This window comes from Hemitrygon akajei, chromosome 14, assembly GCF_048418815.1.
Source record: "Hemitrygon akajei chromosome 14, sHemAka1.3, whole genome shotgun sequence".
In the NCBI taxonomy this organism is placed as follows: Eukaryota; Metazoa; Chordata; class Chondrichthyes; order Myliobatiformes; family Dasyatidae; genus Hemitrygon; species Hemitrygon akajei.
In genome coordinates this window covers 50,287,038-50,304,411 of record NC_133137.1, presented here as the reverse complement: position 1 = coordinate 50,304,411, position 17,374 = coordinate 50,287,038, and the positions used below count along the sequence as shown (strand labels likewise).

At 40.0% G+C, this 17,374-nt stretch overlaps 1 protein-coding gene across 2 annotated transcripts in view; it reads left to right on the top strand.

Annotated features, from left to right (window-relative positions):
* LOC140738568 (diphosphoinositol polyphosphate phosphohydrolase 2-like) overlaps positions 1-17,374 on the top strand; it is a 60,741-nt gene that overhangs the window by 23,189 nt on the left and 20,178 nt on the right. For both annotated transcript variants that reach the window (XM_073066036.1, XM_073066035.1), the window contains exon 2: positions 8,972-9,082. In XM_073066036.1, coding sequence (XP_072922137.1) covers positions 8,972-9,082 — 111 coding nt within the window. The remainder of the gene's footprint in view (positions 1-8,971; positions 9,083-17,374) is intronic.

Sequence of the window (17,374 nt, the reverse complement as noted above, 5' to 3'; positions counted from 1 at the left end):
GAGTGTCAGTTACAGTCATGCTGTCTTTAGTGTCTCACCAATGTCGAGGAGTTTAACTATAGTCTAGGTGAGCGCCAATGTTTTCTCTGCAGGAACTACCTTGAGTTTCCATTTGCAAGTCACATCAACTTCCACATTCCATTGACTTGTCTATCCACTGCCAATTTCACTACTACAAACGTAGACCAGAAAAAAGCATTTCCTTTTCTTAATGTATAATGCCCGATAGTATGAACATCAAATTTTGAAATTTAAGGTTCCTTTCTCTCAAAGTAAACTTATCAAAATGTATATACACAACTCAGAAATTTATTTTCTTGGAGGCATTCCAGGAAATGCAAAGAAACAAAATAAACATAATAAATATCAAGAACATGAGATGAAGGAGCCCTTGAAAGTGAGTTCATAGGTTGTGGAAAAAGTTCAATGTTTGGCTGAGTGAAGTTATCCCCTCTGGTCCAAGAGCTTGATGGTTGAGGGGTAATAACTTTTGTTGTCTTGGATGACTTGAATCTTTGCAGACTTCTAAGAAACTAGGTGTGCTGCCATGCTTTTTGTAATGGCACTTGCATTCTGGATCCAGGACAGATCTGCTGAAATGAAACAGAAATTTAAAGTTGCTGGCCCTCTCCATCTCTGATTTCCCCCCTCCCCCTTCTGAGGATTGGCTTGTGGACACCCAGATTGCTTCATTTTGTAGTCAATAATCAGCTCTCCTGTTCAGCTTTTCCACCTGTCTTTTGCACAACCTCTCTCTTACCTTGACTTCACCCTCCCCACTTGCTCCCATTATCTCTCTTAACTGGGACCACCAATCCCTTTTAGTCTCTGTCAGAAATTCCACCTCCTAATCCTCTACTTTACGCTGCCTGCCAATTATCATTAGCCCCATCCCCCTCGTCTGGTTCCACCTATCACCTAATGGTCTGTCTCACTCCTTGTCTTTCTATAGCCTTGCTGTCTTCCCCCTGCACTCTATCCTTATTCAGGTTTCTTGACCCAAAATCCCTTTTTCGCCTCCATAGATGCTACTTGATCTACTGTTCTTCCAGACGTTTGTTTTAGTTTCTGACTTCAGCAACTGAAATATGTATTACCTTCCTTTATAAGACCATAAGATATAGGAGCAGAGCCAGGCCATTTGGCCCATTGAGTCTGCTCAACCATTTTATCATAGCTGATCCAATACTCCAAGTGAGGCCTCATCAGTGCTTTATAAAGTCTCAACATTTCATCCTTGCTTTTATATTCTAGTCCTCTAGAAATGAATGCTGACATTGCATTTGCCTTCCTCACCACAGACTTGACCTTTAGTGTAGCATGGTGGTACTTGCTTTGAAATGTAGGCAGATCAGGACACTAGTCGCACTATGCTCATAACTTTGAGGTCTTGCCAACATCTGCCTTCACAACCTCTCCACTATCTGATTTGGCACTCTGGTTCCCATTCCCCTGCAACTCTAGTTTAAACCCCACTGTGGAGCATTAACAAGTAAGTCTTCGTGCTAGGATATTAGTCTTCCTCCAGTTCAGTGCAAACTGTCCCTTCTGTACAGGTCCCACTTTGCCTGGAAGAGAGCCCAATGATCCAAAAATCTTGGCCCACCCTCCCCTCACACCAACTCCTTAACCACATATTAAATTCCAAGTTGTAGCCTCACTAGCATGTAGCATGGGGAGCAATCCTAAGATCAGGACCCTGGAGGTCCTGCTCTTTCAACTGCTTATGTTGGAAAGTTATAGCACGGTTGAGTATCAGTGGGGATCTAATGTACAATAAATTAATGACTTTCTGCTCTCCAACAATGTGGTGCTGGTGCAGTAATTGCAAGCCCGGGCTTCCTCGATGAGATTTAAAAACTATCTTGGATTCTGTTTGTTTATCTTTCCGTGCTATCTCAGAAAATTGTGCTTCTGACTTTGGGCCAAGATGGAAACCGATTTGGCTGTTTTGCTAAATAATCTGATGATAGCTTCAAATTTTGTCATGTGGATACTTGGATGAGGTTGAAAGATGAGTAGTGATTCCTAAATCAACATGAGTCACAGTTCAGAATAAGAAAGGGAAGTTTGTGGGGCAGATGCACAAATGCATAGGTTTTATTGAACCATTAATTCTTTGGGGTTGGTTACATGGTTATCTGGATATTTTGATAATGCTTTATGGCCAGTTGTGTTCTGGTGATTCATAGGATGTGCCCTCTTCACCTGCGTAGTAATAAATACTGCTGTAGTTTTTGAAGACTAATAAAACTTTATGGGTGTGGACATGTTTAGCAGAGGTTTTATGGTATGTGTATCACAATGTAATATGAGTAATAGAGAAAATCTGTTGTCTTACCAATTTCAGATGACCTTTTTATATGGGAGGCAAACTGTGCCTCCTATTATATGAAACAACTCTATCCATTCTTGAAAAGACTGAAGATAAAACAGAGTTTTAAGTACAGGTCCTTCAATCCATTTTGTAGCAACTGTTTAACCTAATCTAACCTTCCCTCTGACATAACCCTCCATTTTTCTATCATCCATGTGCCTGTCTAAGGCCCCCAGTGTATCTGCCTCTACTACCACCCTGACAGAACATTCCACATACTCACTACCTTTTTAAAAAAAACAGACCTGACATCCCCATATTTTCCTCCAAGCACCTTTAAAATTATGCCCTCTCGTGGAAATTAAGCCACTTTCATCATGGGGAGAAAAGTCTCTGGCTATCCACTCACTCTGTCTCTTATCTTATACACTTCTATCATGTCACCTCTCATCCTCTTTCAAAAGAGATGTGTACATGGATTTTTCGTCTTTGTAATTTTTGTAGGGGGCTATGGTGCATCAAGAATACATTAAGTCATTTTTGTTTTAATGCCAAGTTTCAACACCTGTTTGGAAGTCTAGCTTACTCTGGTTACAAAGAAAAGATTTTTTTAAAAAGCAAAGCAAAATACTAATGCTAGAGATCTGAAATAACAATTGAGATGGTTGGTAGCACTCAACAGGTTAGACAACTTGTGTGTAAACAATAACTGGCATCTGATGAATAATCATCAAACTAAAATGCCAACATTTCTCTCAAATACTCCTAGCATTCTGCTTTATCCAAGATGGCGGCGCGACGCAGCTTGCAGTGGCCACTCTGGAGCTGATTATCTGTTATTTGTGAAGTGGGGTGCTGTGCGCAATCATAATCGGTGGAAAACAGACATGGGAGCACGGAGGAACATCTGGAAATCTCCAGGAAGACCTTCTTCGTTGCTGCTGCTGTCAGGTCTGGGTCTCTGCTGAGAAGAACAGGCCCCCAGTCCTTGGGGTCGCGTTGCCGATGGCCGTTAGTGGGGGTGTCTTAATACGCTCGGCAGAGGATGGTGCTCGGAGAAGCTGTACCGGAGGGGATGGTCAGAGGCTCGGAGGTTTGACGGACTCAGAGTCCGCTGCGGTCAGGTCGCTTTCACTGTGTGCTGCGTCTGCGAGGCTGGGTTCAACGGAGCTTTCATTGTGTGCTGAGTCGGGCGGTGCCGTGGAAGTCCATAGCGGGGGTATTCCCTTTTGCCGCCAGCGTGAGATGACGAGTCAGATCAGGACCCTGAAGACTTGTGGAATCTGTGTGGTGGTTTCTTTCGAACTTACAGTCTTTTAACATTACTTCAGACTATTTTTACTGTGCCCATGGTCTGTTTTTTTAAATCAATTATGCTATTGTTTGTACTGTTGTAACTATGTGGTTTTGTGCAGGTCTTGTAGCTTCAGTTTTTGGTCTTGTTTTGTCTGGTGGATTTGGAGCTCCGTTCCAGGGAACACGCTAAGATGGTAGTGCGATATTAATACACAGCAGCCTCTCCGGACTCTGGATTGGGGATTGCCAAACGTTATGTGGATTTTCTGGTGTAGACTGTTTTGTCATATGCTTTTGTGATATCATTCTGGAGGAACATTGTCTCATTTTTTAACTGCATTGCATTTGTGGTTTCTAAATGACAATAAACTGGATCTGATCTGATTTTTAGTGTAACTCTCACTTTGGCTAGCAGCTAAATATAGGGGGTGATAGTCCCTGGCCTGGCCAAACTTAAGAAATCTTGTTTGGGTGGATGTTCCGCGATGTGTCCCCGTTACAAATCAGTACCGCGAAATAAACAGTACACAATGTGCGATTAAATGATTAAGCTTTATAATTCTTACTTTGACTATACAAATAGTAAAGAAAATGGAAAAGAAGAAAAGGGGCCTAATCTTATGAAACAGTCTATTGCGGAATGTTGGAGCTCACTGATAAGCCACTTGTCCACCATCGACCTCCTCGGATCATCGCTGCCCTTCGGACCCTCGCTCCAAGTCCACCCCGTCTGGCGGTCTACCAACTCCCTCCATTTGTATCTTATCTCCTTATCTCTCCCTGGCAAAAGACCGCGAAAATCTCTCTTCCAGACTCACGAAAAAGAACAGCATTCCAAACCCCATTATCTCTAGTCATAACCCAAACATTGCTGCTACAGAGAAGCCATTACATTATCAGTGAAACCTTACAGCATGTTACATCAGTATTTATAAGATGAACCATCTTAAGTGTTATTCTAATGTTTGGAAATGTAAATTTTTAATATTCAAGTCTTTTTTGAATAATTAAAATCTTGCTTACTGCTTTCAAGAAAACACTTTTTCGTAATCTGCCAGTCTCCTACCTTAGCCCTTCTCTGTCCGCCTGCTGACTGACTATCCAATTATCCTTTACCCCTCTTCAGTCCACCTATCCCCTACTGGCCACCTCCACTCTTTCCTGATGCAGGGTCTTGATTTAAAATGTCGGCTACTCTTCCCTCCATGGATGCTGGCCGACCTGCTCATTCCTCCAGTTATTTTTCTGCCCCAAATTCCAGCAACTGCAGCCTTTTGACTCCCTGGTTGCCAAAGCTTTTGAGGAATTTCAGCAAGATAAAGCTCCATTTTTGTACATATTTTTGTACGTCAGCCAGCGGTGTTTAACTTTGATTATTAATATTGTTTCTTAACACTTGCCAATGAGTCGAGCTGTGCATGTGTAACTGGTGTTTCTGTACAACTTTTACATGCCTCACACACGTGTGGATTAAAGAGCTGCCCATATCCTATAAACAGCAATACTATTTTAGTGCACCTTCTGACGCATGCACTGCCGCAGTTGGTGCAATTAATACTGCCCTGCTATAGGTTGCTTTCTATTTCAGTTGCTCAAGCTAAGCTTTGGTTCTCAATGCCTATTGACGATGGATGTTTGGTGAATAAGCAACTTCCATTTATGTCGTAAAAATGTGCTGAGACATTTTCCAGGTCATTTGCAAGTTGGCAAGCTGTAGGTAGTCAGGTGCTGCAGGGATCATTTCTGCGATTTTTGGCTATTTACAATCTATTTTAATCAAGGGCTGAGTGTAAGCGTATCTAATGATTGTAGGTAAATGTGTTGTGAGCGAGGCGCATTTACAAGGGAAATGAGCAGCAGCAAGGAATAATTTGGGTGATGTGAGGTAATCCACTTCAGTCAGAAAACCAGTTACGTGCACTTTTAAATTGTCAGACTTGGATATTAGTGTTAGGAGATCAGGCTGTTCTTGTACAAGAAACACAGCAAGCAAGTAGCAATTATTATTGCAAGAGGGATGGAGTACAAGAATAAATGTAAGGAGCTTTGAGATTACATGGTGTATGTTCCTTGTTTTGTTCAGTGCAGAGAATGTTTCCTGGGGTAGAAGATTTCTTCACAGTGCAGGACCTTTTGAGCAAAGTTGGAGTTTACAAAGCTGAGAAGTGATATTATTGAAAAATTCTGAGGGGGCTTGATAGCAGTCAGCATGTTTTCCTTGTGAACCAGAGGTAAGTCTCAGAATAAGAGCTTAACAATTTGAGTAAGATGACAGAGTGTTTCTTATAGTGGAGACCATTTAGAATTTTCATACTTCAGATCTCTAGACGCTGAGTACTGACAGGTGAATCGAGAGTTGAGGAATTGAGGCTGAAGGTCAGTGATCAGGATGTTGAGAGGTGGCAGAGGCTACCATTTCATGTGATGGTGGTTCTCATAGCATCTTGCCTTGATGGTAATGAAAGGGTAGATACATGGCAGAAGCAAATTTAAAATGACGAAATGTGACTTCCATATGGCTAGGAAGGGGGTGGGGATATGCAAAAGGTAATGCAGGAATGGGGAGAAAACTGCTCATCTTTTCAAAGGAGGCAGAGCAAGTTGAGATGTCTGTTCTTAAAGGGCAGGAATGTTGTGCTGACTTCATTAATTTCTTCATGGGGTAACGTGGTAGTTTTACAGTGCTAGCTGTAAGATTGGGGTTCGATTCCTACCGCTGTCTGTAAGGAGTTTGTTCTCCCCATGACATCATGGGTTGACTCCAGGTGCTTCAGTTTCCTCCTACTGTATATTCCAAAGATGTATTATAGTTGTGGGCATGTTATGATGGCGTAGGAAGTGTGGTGACACTTGAGGGCTGCTCAGCACAACCCTTGCTGATTTGATTTGACACAAACAAGGCATGTGGCTGTTTCAATGTACATGTGACAAATATGGTAAATCTTTAATGGACTAAGAATCTAAATTCTATTGGCATGGGGGTAGATTCTGGACACTGCTCTTTTGGGACATGTTAAGGCCATCGGTTGGGTGTAAAAGAGATTTGCTCTTCTAGAGTTTTAGTTGAGGGACTATTGTAAAAGAGTAAAACTACAGAAACTGGGATTATACATCTTTCAGGAAGGTTGAGGTTTGATTATTTATGATTTGAGTAGTTCAGTATTGTAAACACAGGTTAATATTTTCATTTGCAGTAGTGTCAATAGCCAGGTGTATAAGCTTTATGGCAGTTGGCAAAAGAATGAGATGTGGCATGAAACACCTTTTGTGTTCAAGGTGTGTTATAATGCAAAATAATTAGCCTTTAAAGGTTTCTAGAAAATGATGTTGTGTTACTAATGCTTGAAACAGAACTGGGTGAAAGGAAAATATTCCACAGGACTGAGCAGAGTACAAGAAAGGGAACTTGCTCATCTTTCAGTGATATTCAATTTATTGCAGCCTTCGCAATAAGATCCTGTAGTTTTCTATAATTGCATAAGTTCACGATGCCTGCCTCTCTACTGATCATTTATCAGTATTTGTTTTGACTTGATCCTCAATTGTCTATTAAAGATTTTTGTGGATGTAATGCAGCTGGTTAAATTGCTGCCTCTCAGATCCCAGATTCATTGTGCGAACTCCAGACATCAGCATTCTCCCTGTGATTGCATGAGTTTCATCTATGTTTCTTTCACATCTCATAAGGCAATTCTCAGTGGCCAATTAAGCCAGGTATGTGGATGAGTCTGGAGAAGCGGATGGAAATAATGGAAAATGCTATTGGATTAGTAAGACCAAAGACTTGCAAATGTCTACGGATGTACAGTGGAGAGCATTCTAGCTGGTTGTGTCACCATCGGGGATGGAGGGGGCAGTGGTCTTCCCACCACCAAAGAAATATTCCAAAGACAACACCTCAGAAAGGTAGCATCTATCCCCCACCACCCCTCTTATTACTACCTTCAGAGAGGAGGTACAGGAGTCTGAAGAGACAGCAACATATTTGGAACTGCTTCTTCCCTTCTACCATCAGATTATTAAACAATCAATGAACACCAACCCACTAATTTGCTTTGTTTTTGCACTGTACTGCTGCAAAACAACAAATTTCACAGCATATGTCAGTAATAATAAGCCTGATTTTGACTCGATCTGTTGGATACTCAATGATCAGTATAATTTCTGTGGGCCAAAGGGCCTGTTTCCATGCAAAATGACTCGTAACTCTAACTCCAAGGTACTCCTGTTTATTTGGAATTCTCTAGAATTCTCATGTAACTCAAATACGAAGAGCGTTAAGCAATTGCTTAATTTATTTCTCAAATGGAAAAGGACGTACTTGTGTATAAACACTAATCAGCTAACAGTGTAATTGTAGGCTAATTAGTAGCAACATCCTTTGAAGATTTGGCACCTCATGAAAGAACAGTCACAGGACATGTCAATGAGAGTTCATTTTTTGTACTGTTCATTAATATTAACATTAAAATGTAGAATTGTCAAAGCAGTATTTAAAAAGAATAATTGGCCTTTAAAATTGTACTGTAATGTTTTTCGTTGAGCAGTTCTCATGTATTGGGCATGTTTCATTTGCCGTAGATGCCAGATGGCTGAAAGTATACTGGATATTCATAAGAAACTTGCTCTGTGTCTTTAATCATATTGGAGTGACGTTAAATGCAGAACACACTCTACCTTCCTGCGTGGGATCTTCAGAGCTTTTAAACATTGCAGCGCAGTACTCTCGGGTATTCAGCTCAGTCAGTTATTCCTGTAAACAAAAAATTTTGTAAAACTGAGCTTTCCCGTCCCCAAACCTTGCATACTGATATTGGTGCCAGATTCTATCATGTCATTGCACTGCAGAACCTCATTCCGAATTGTACACATTTTACATGCTCGTCTTCTCCGGACCACGCACTCTGAATGTATTTTCACCTTTCATCTCTTACACCCCCATCTCACAAGTGGTGTACCATGAACAAATTTGCTTCTTTAGATTCTTTGTGACCCTTCCAGTTTTGTGCCAATTGGAAATTGTTTTATTTCAGTATTATTTTGGAGCCAAAGGAGTTTGGATTCTAACCCTTAAATTGCTGAATAACATATGTACACTAGCACTTTGTATACCATGGCTTCCAAACTAAATATAATTTGGAAAATCTAATTTTGGAGATTCTTGTAAATTTAGGGTTGGTTATGAACCTTCAGTCTCAGCACACCATGTTGCTTGGAAAGTCTTGATTTTTCTCAGACTGACTACCAAGTGTGCATTTGTTCAAAGCATTGCTGTCTTAATGTGCTTTTAAATGTAAGAGGAATATTGCAGTTTGTTGTTGAGCATAATAGTCATTATCATTCTTACTTGTTCTATAGGTGCTTTTAGTCAGTAGTAGTCGTCATCCAGACCAATGGATCGTGCCAGGGGGAGGCATGGAACCTGATGAGGAACCAGGCAATGCAGCTGTGAGAGAAGTATATGAAGAGGTTGGTACCCTTTTCAATTTTCCTTTTCCAAACTGATGCTGTTTTCTGATCTTTGTGTGTCTGGTTGACCTTGAAGGCTGTTAAATTAGATTTAATTTGGAAGCATTGGTAAAAGATATGTTTAAGTGTATTTGAAAATTTATATGAATAGCTCACTTTAAAAAGCGTATGTCTTGTGTTTTAACAAGAAGCCACATTGGAAGTAGTGATAATAGATAGAATCCCTTGTTTCATTTTCTTGCTGTGGATTTATGCAATGTTGGGTTTACTGGCTTGCAAGCCCTGCACAGGCAACTCTTTTTTTACATCAGTTTTGTTGAGTGCTATTATTGACCATTCTTTGCTTAACTGTCAGCAAAGCTGCATTAAATGTAAAAGCTTTCCTTCAGTTTCTTGAATGATGAAATTAAGAATTAGCTTCTGGTATGCTTGAATCTGGGTCTCATTCTGTTTAGTGAATCTATTAATTATTTATCTTGCCTCATTAAAATCCTATCTGTCAAGTGTCATTGAGGTTTACAGAACTGTTTATAGCAATTAAATTGTAATCTCATTTGTTAATTTCTCAAGCATACTGTTCCAACGTGTGTTAGTCGACATGCCTTTTTGTGCTATGTCCAGAATAGCTCCCAAAATTTGAATTTTTAACAAAGATGATAATCATATTTAAAATGAGCCAAATTGTTTCTGATGGTTTAAAATGGAATTTTGCACCAGATGCTATAAACTGCCATGCTACAGTAGGGTTTGGTTTGGACCAGAAGAAACTAACAATTTAAGTACAAGAATTCCTTTTGGAATGTGTGTTTTTAAAAAATAAATAAATAAATTTCTGGAAAAACATCGTTTCCAGATGTAGATTTTATTGAAATGCTCATTCAGAAAATAGATTTCTTTCATTTAATATCACAAATTCATAAATTATATTGAGAATGTGTACTTAATAATATTTAGGAATTTAATAACCCGTTTTAAGGAGCCAGGCTTGAAACTAATTTGCTAGATGAAAATACAAAGTTCTCATCATAATTATGAGGAACCAAATCAAACACCTATTTTTCCAATTTTTATTTGCAAGTCTACAATTATTCAGAAGGGAAAACTGAGAGCAAGGAATCTACATCTTAAGAGAAAATGAAGTGGGATAAAGAATGGTATGATATTTTTGACAGTGGGAGGAATAATGAATGGATATTTTGAAGAAATAGTAGCTGAGAACTGTGGGAAAGATGAGGTGCCACTGAAAGCACATGGTGTTCCTGCTCTACGTCATAGAGGCTGGTCCTTCAGCCCCGTTGCTCTAATAATCCTCAAACCTCTCTCCACACTTTGTTTTGTGACTAACTCATCCTCTCAACTCTCCTTTCCTCATGATTATCAAGCATTGCCTTAACTGATAACTCCATTTGCTAACAAATTCAACTTTCTGGGTCTATTTAAATAGATATTTTTTGTATTCCAATCTACAAAACTAGTCATAGTAGTAACCAATTCTTGGTTTGAAAGCAAAATTGTAGAGGAGAGGAACCTTGCTAATCATAGGCTGGTCCAGAGTTTTCAAGAGGCTGAATGATTTGAGTCTAGATTTAAGAAACGTTTGATGTGAAGAATTTAGTATAGTTGGGGCTACTCCATGAGATGAATTCTGCTTTTAAAAATCAGGAATGAGATGTGATTGAGATTGAAGAGACTGCACAGGATGTCATGAACTTTTAATTAGAAATTAAATGGGATATCCCATCATGATCGAACATGGTGGGTGGGAAGAAAGGTATAGTCATAGGTTGCTACTGCAGGAACTTGAGGTGAAGTGTTTTTTAAATATCTAGAAGATATCTGGGATCATCTCTTAAAGGTGGAAGGAAGTATTGAAAACATGATCTTATTAAATGGTGGAGGATGCTTGAGGAGCCTGTAGAGCCACTCCAAATCTAGTTACGTTCCATTGAGATGTATAATTTTGTGATTTATAGATCTATTCATCTTACCTATGTATGTCACTCTTTTCTTTACATTTTTACACCTGCAAGGTGGTACAGATTGTGTTTAGTGTTGACAGTGCTACTATTAGATATAAACAGCTTTAAGCTATGGGTGACAACTTGCCTGCTGAATTTTTTCACTGTTTTGAATGCATTTAATGATTAAAAATAATCTGTTTTCAAATTCTTCCATTTCATAAAATGAAGGGATGTTTTTGGTGCATTTGTATAGTACCATCAATATTGAGGGAGGGAGAAGAAAAGATCCCTAAGTGTGTGATGAAGGGAGGGATTTAAGATTGCTACAATTATGTTTTATTCAAAATCCGTCAGTCAGGTCCTTTGAGCAGATCCAAGTGTACCTTTTCAGATGTTCAGTTTGTAAAGTAGAATGAAGGTTTGAATTTTCACATGCATTGGTAGAAATGTAGCACTTTTTTTTGGTCACTATTCAAATTTCAATTTTTAGTTGGGATGTTCTATTCTTATAAACCTCAATGGGAAGATTTTGGCATTGGGGTTCTACTTCCCCAGTTGTTTTAAGTAGATATGCAAGATTTAAGAACAAGATCAGCAAGCTTGCATTTATATAATGCTTTCCCTGAACAAGTGTTATCAAAACATTTAATGCCGGAATACAGCAACAGCCAAACTGTAATACCGGGGTTTGAAAACTGCTTATTGTTTTAGATTGGAATTGTAAGTAAGAAAGCTATACTTCTATCACTAGGCTGGATATCAACCTGGTGATAGTTGGTCAACGAAGACTGATGTCAGAGATGCCCATGAATTGCCAGCTGTCTGGCATGTTGGCTGAGATTCCGTGCCTGCAATCATATCAGACTGTTTGCTGGTCAGACTTCTAGCTTCCAATTTAGAATCTGGTATTCACATGTTCGTGAGCTTAATTCTGCAAGGTTGACCTGTCTTGAGTGAATCTGTTTGATACCAAGGTCAATACCACAGGTAGTCCTGTGGTAATTTTGTAGGAGTGGTGAAATCTAAGATACCTAGAGTCACTTCTTGACTCGAAGGGTTAAGGGTAGCAATTTCACCACGAATCCGTGGGGTTTTATGACACAAGGTCGGCATGATCATTTAAAAATCTGTTAATGTGCATTAAAAATGTAAAATCCCTGGTCACTATGTTGTGATTTTTAAACCCATGCCTCTAGAATGTCCATCTTTCTTAATTATTAGTTCATAACCTAACTATTGTGCACTGAGTTCGATGTGATTCTGGTTCTTCATTCCAGTAATCTTTTGCAGGTCGTGCAATGCACATGCTCTAACTGAGGGATACACACTGTGCTAAACTTTGTAAAGTCAAACCTCAGATGTTGAAGGGCAGCTGATCATTTCTGTACTTGCTGAGTGTTCATAACCATTCTCCCTTACATTTCCAATATTCATACCATTCTGTCTATTAACATTGCCCTATAATTTGTTTCTGTCAATGCTGTCATGTATGATCAGCAAATTTTGATAAATGGCTTTCATTGTTCATTAATCTGGTGAATATATTTTGACTCCTGACACTGATACTCAAGGAACTCTAGTTACATAGAAATTAGGTGCAAGAGTAGGTTTTTCAGGCTGCTTCACCATTGTGTGATTTTACATGTGTGGTGTAAAAGTACACCATTATGTACTTTTTCACTTCAGAAACCTGATCCTTTATACCCTAGAGCTGTACACTGCAGAATGGGCCCTTCAGCCTACCATGACCATGATACTTGTATGAATCCCATTATCCCCTCATTTGGTCTGTGTACCTTGGCCTTTCAAATGCTCGTAATTAAAATGTTAAACCATCATCCTTGGCAGCATGTTCCAGATTCCAACCACTCAAGAGTGTGGAGAAAATTCCTTTCAGATCTCCTTTGTACCCATCTTTTAAGTCAAGCTCTTTTGGTCAGACAATCCCACCATGTTAGAAGGATTCTTACTATATATTCTATCTACCTCCCCTTCTTAATTTTGTACATCTGTGTCTGGTCTCTCAGCTTCTACTCTAGTAAGCAATGCAGCCTCTGCACCCTCCATGCAGTTGATCAGAACCGTGCACAATATTCTAGCTGTGGCCTTATCAACATTTAACAAAGTTGTAAAATGGTGTCTCTGATTTCACATTTTTGCCACAGCTGATGAATGTAAACATCCTATATGGCTTTTCAGCTTGCCATTTTTAGGGATCTATGGTTTTGTACCCCAATCACCTGTTCATCAACATTTAGTGTATTAATAGTATTAACACTGCTTAATGTATTAATAGTCCAACTGTTTTTGACCTTCCAGCGTGCAACACTTTGCACTTGTCAGGATGTTTTCTGCCTTAATCACCAGGGTCACTCGATTGAATAGCAAGCTGGTTTTGTATTGTACAATGGAAATGTAATCCTGAATTCTGAGAGGATTGCATTAGAATGAAGAGGAGAATGGTAGTGGAAAAGGAAAGAATACTGACTAAATCCTCTGCTATCCTGTTTTGTATTAAAATATAGTACAACAAAAATACAAATCTCTGTATATATTGCAAACATGTTTACTCAGGAGTGCATTGTGAAGAGAATGTTGTGTATTTTGATTTTCAGCTTTTCAGTTTACATAATATTTGAGCCACGTAAGCACCATGCCTTTTTATGCTCACAGTGAGCCCAAAGGATATAATTTTTAAGTTGCAACAAGGTACTGAGCCTAACTGAACTTTCCAATGTGCTGGCAAGAATTTGGTAGTCCCAAAAGGTTTTTCCTGTGCCACAATTATCAACTTGTTTGAAAGTGCCACATATTAGTAGCAATGAAATGATTGTAGTAAATCAGTAGTAGATCTTATAGGTTTACTTAGAACAATTGTGACCGTACTACTGCCTTCAAGCTTGTGACATCATTTTATTCTAATCTTTGAAGTTTTGTTTTCTATACATTCTTGGGATGTAGGTATCACCATTTATTGCTCCCCTAACGTAGTATTCCAAAATTCTGTAAGAAATGAGCCAAGTTAGGTCATTCAAACCATTGAGCCTGCTCTTCCATTTAATCGTGGCTGTCTTGGTCTTCACATTGTCCAGTAGCAGCAAAATCCACAGATTCACCACCCAGTGGCTAAAGAAACCCAGTTATTGGATATATTTAAAGCAGAGGTTGATAGGTTTGTGCATAGTATGCACGTCAAAGGTTATGGGGAGAAAGCAAGAGAATGGGGTTGAGAAGGATGTCAAATCAGCAATGATTTAAAAAGAAACCTTGAATGGCCTCATTCAGTTCCTATGTCTTCTGGTCTTATTTCACAGACAGCTGTGGAGGTCAAGGAATTTTTCCTCACCTCAGTTTTAAAAAGGACATTTCTGTATTCTGAAGCTGTGCCCTCGGATCCTAGAATATCCTATTCATGGAAGCACTGTCTGCACATCCACTCTGCCAAACCCAGTGATGAAGGAAGGGCAATGCATTTGCAAGTGAGGATGCTGTATGACTAGGGCAACAGGCCCATGGGAATGTTCAAGTCTTTCTAGATTAGTGTTTCAGGTTTGGGACTGCTGTCAAAAAGTTGTTAAGTTGCAGATGGTACACTTGCAGCTACTGTATACTGGTGGAGGAGAGATGGAACCCTATTCATCAGGCATGTTGCTTTGTCCTAATGGTGTTGAGTTTCTTGAGCGTAATGGAAACTGCATGGGTGAGAGTATCTTGTCTCAGACTGTATTTATACTTTTTCTCGATGATAGAAAGCCTTTGGGAAGCTGAGGTGAGTCATTTGTCACAGAATATCAACCTCTCAGCTTGATTTTATAGCTGAAAGCACTTTGATGGCTTTCCAGTTAAGTGTATTCTGGCAGAATGTTAATGGTAGGGGTTTTTGTCAATGTTACTTGATACTTGAAGGTGGACATACCTAGTTTGAACCAATAGAATACTGTAAATGCTGTAAGGTCTTGCTGCCTGTTGGCAGGACTGCGTCATTAGAATGAGCTGACAGTGCTAGAGTCTAATAAGTACAGGTGATGAGGATGGGAACTACTAAGACAGTTTGAACAAAATGGGATCTGGACATGACCTGTGTGTAAACTAGTTGGATAGAACTGCTGGGGGGCGGGGGGGGGGGGGAGAAGAGGTAAAGGAGCAGAAAAGGAAGAAGAAATGAGGACTACAGGAGGCTCAGAAGGGGGTAAAAGTAGGGGGTTACCCAAAATTGAAAAACTAAATATTCATGCTAATGCGTTGCAGGCTACCCAGGTGGAATATTAAGTATTGCTCCTCCCATTTTGCATTGGGCTTGATCTTGGTAGTAGAGAAGGTCAAGGGTGGACAGGTCAGTGTGGCAATAGAAATGGTCTGGAACCTGGAGCTCAGGATGACCATTACAGACTGTGATGTGTAATGTACTTGGTATCACTGATGTAGAGGAAGCCACAATTGGAGCACCATGTACAGTAGACAAGGTTGGAGATGCATGGGAACCTTTGCCTCACTGCAAGGATTGGTTAAGTCTCTAGATGGGGGTGAAGGAGGAGGTGTAAGGACAAGTTTTACACCTACGTGAGTAAGGGAAGGTGCCTGGGGTAAGGGAGGGGGTGGGTTTGGAGGGGTGAGTAGACCAGAATGTAATGGAGGGGGTGATCCTTGCATAAAGTAGAAAGGGATGCCTGGTGATGGGATCTCACTGCAGAAATAACAGGATGATCTGCTGGATGTGGCAGTTCTAGGAGTGCAAAGTAAGGACAAGGGAATCTGTCCGGGGTGGAAGGCAGGGTGAGAGCAGAAGTACAAGAAGCATGAGATCTGAAAGCAGGGTCCATGAACCACAGCAGAAAGGAAGCCATAGTATGTGGAAATACAGTATGGGAGATGTTTTGGGTATACTGGAACAGTCTCATCTTGAGTGCAGGAGTGCTGGGACTGCAAACTGGGAGAAAGAGGGTGAGAAGAGGTGTTCTCTTAAGTAGCGGTAGGAGTTGGGCGTATAGATAAGGACAAAGGGAACTCTAGCTCTATCATTTAGTTTGAACTGAATGGCCTAATTCTGCTCCTATAAATTATGGTCTTGTAGCAAATGCCAATGAATAGTTTGTTGTCTGAGTTAAACAGTTCTTCTTTGTTTTTAAAAAGTGAGAAGTGTCAGAAATAGTATTTGTGAATTTAAGAGTAGGTTGGAACTTGGTGGTATATTATTACACCAATTTCCAGAGAGCACAGCAATACTGATCAAGTCTATAGTGTGGAACTCTCCTCTCTTTTTGTGCCAAAAAGTTCTAGTTGATTGACAATAAGTACTCAAAAAGCTGAAAGACTTGAGTTTATGTAAGTCACCTGCACCAGGTGAACTTGCACGTTAGGGTTCTGAAAGAGCTGGTGGTAGAGATTGTGGCGGTATTAGAAATGATCTTTCAAGAAGGTTCTGGAGGACTAGAAAACTGCAAATATCACTTTACTCTTTAAGAAAGGAGGCAGGCAGAGGAAAAGGAATTGTAGACCAGTTAGGCTGACTTCTGGTTGGGAAGCTGTTGGAGTCAATTGTTAAGGATGAGGTATGGAGTACTTGGTGACACAGAACAAGATGGTGCAAAGTCAGAATGGTTTCTTTAAGGGAAAATCTTGCCTGATGAGTCAGTTGGAGTTCTTTGGGGATATATTTGGATTTTCAGAAGGTCTTTGACAAGATGCTACACAAGGCTGCTTACCAAGTTAAAAGCCCAAGGTAATACAAAAAAGTTACTAACATGGGTTAGACCATTGGCTGATTGGTAGAAAGCAGCAAGTGGGAATAAAAAGATACTTTTCTGGTTGGCTGCCAGTGACTATGGTGTTCTGCATTGTCGATGCTGTATGCCAATGATTTAGATGATGGAATAGTTGACTTAATGGCCAGGTTTGCAGATGATACAAAGATTGGTGGAGGGGCAGGTAGTGTTGAGGAAACAGGTAGGATGCAGGACTTGGGCAGATTAGGAGAATGGGCAAGAAAGTGGCAAATGAAATATAATGTTGAAAAATGTACGGTCATGCACTTTGGTAGTAGAAATAAATGTGCAGACTAATTTCTAAACAGGGAGAAAATCCAAAAATCGGAGATGCGGAGGGACTTGGGAGTCCTTGTGCAGAACACCCTAAAAGTTAATTTGCAGGTCAAGTCTGTGGTGAGGAAGGCAAGTGCAATGTTGACATTCATTTCAAGAGGTCTAGAATAGAGCAGGGATGTGATGCTGAGGCTTTATAAGGCAGTGGCGAGACTCCGCCTTGAGTATTGTGAACAGTTTTGGACTCCTTATCGAAGATGAGGTGTGCTGGCATTGAAGAGGGTTCAGAGGAA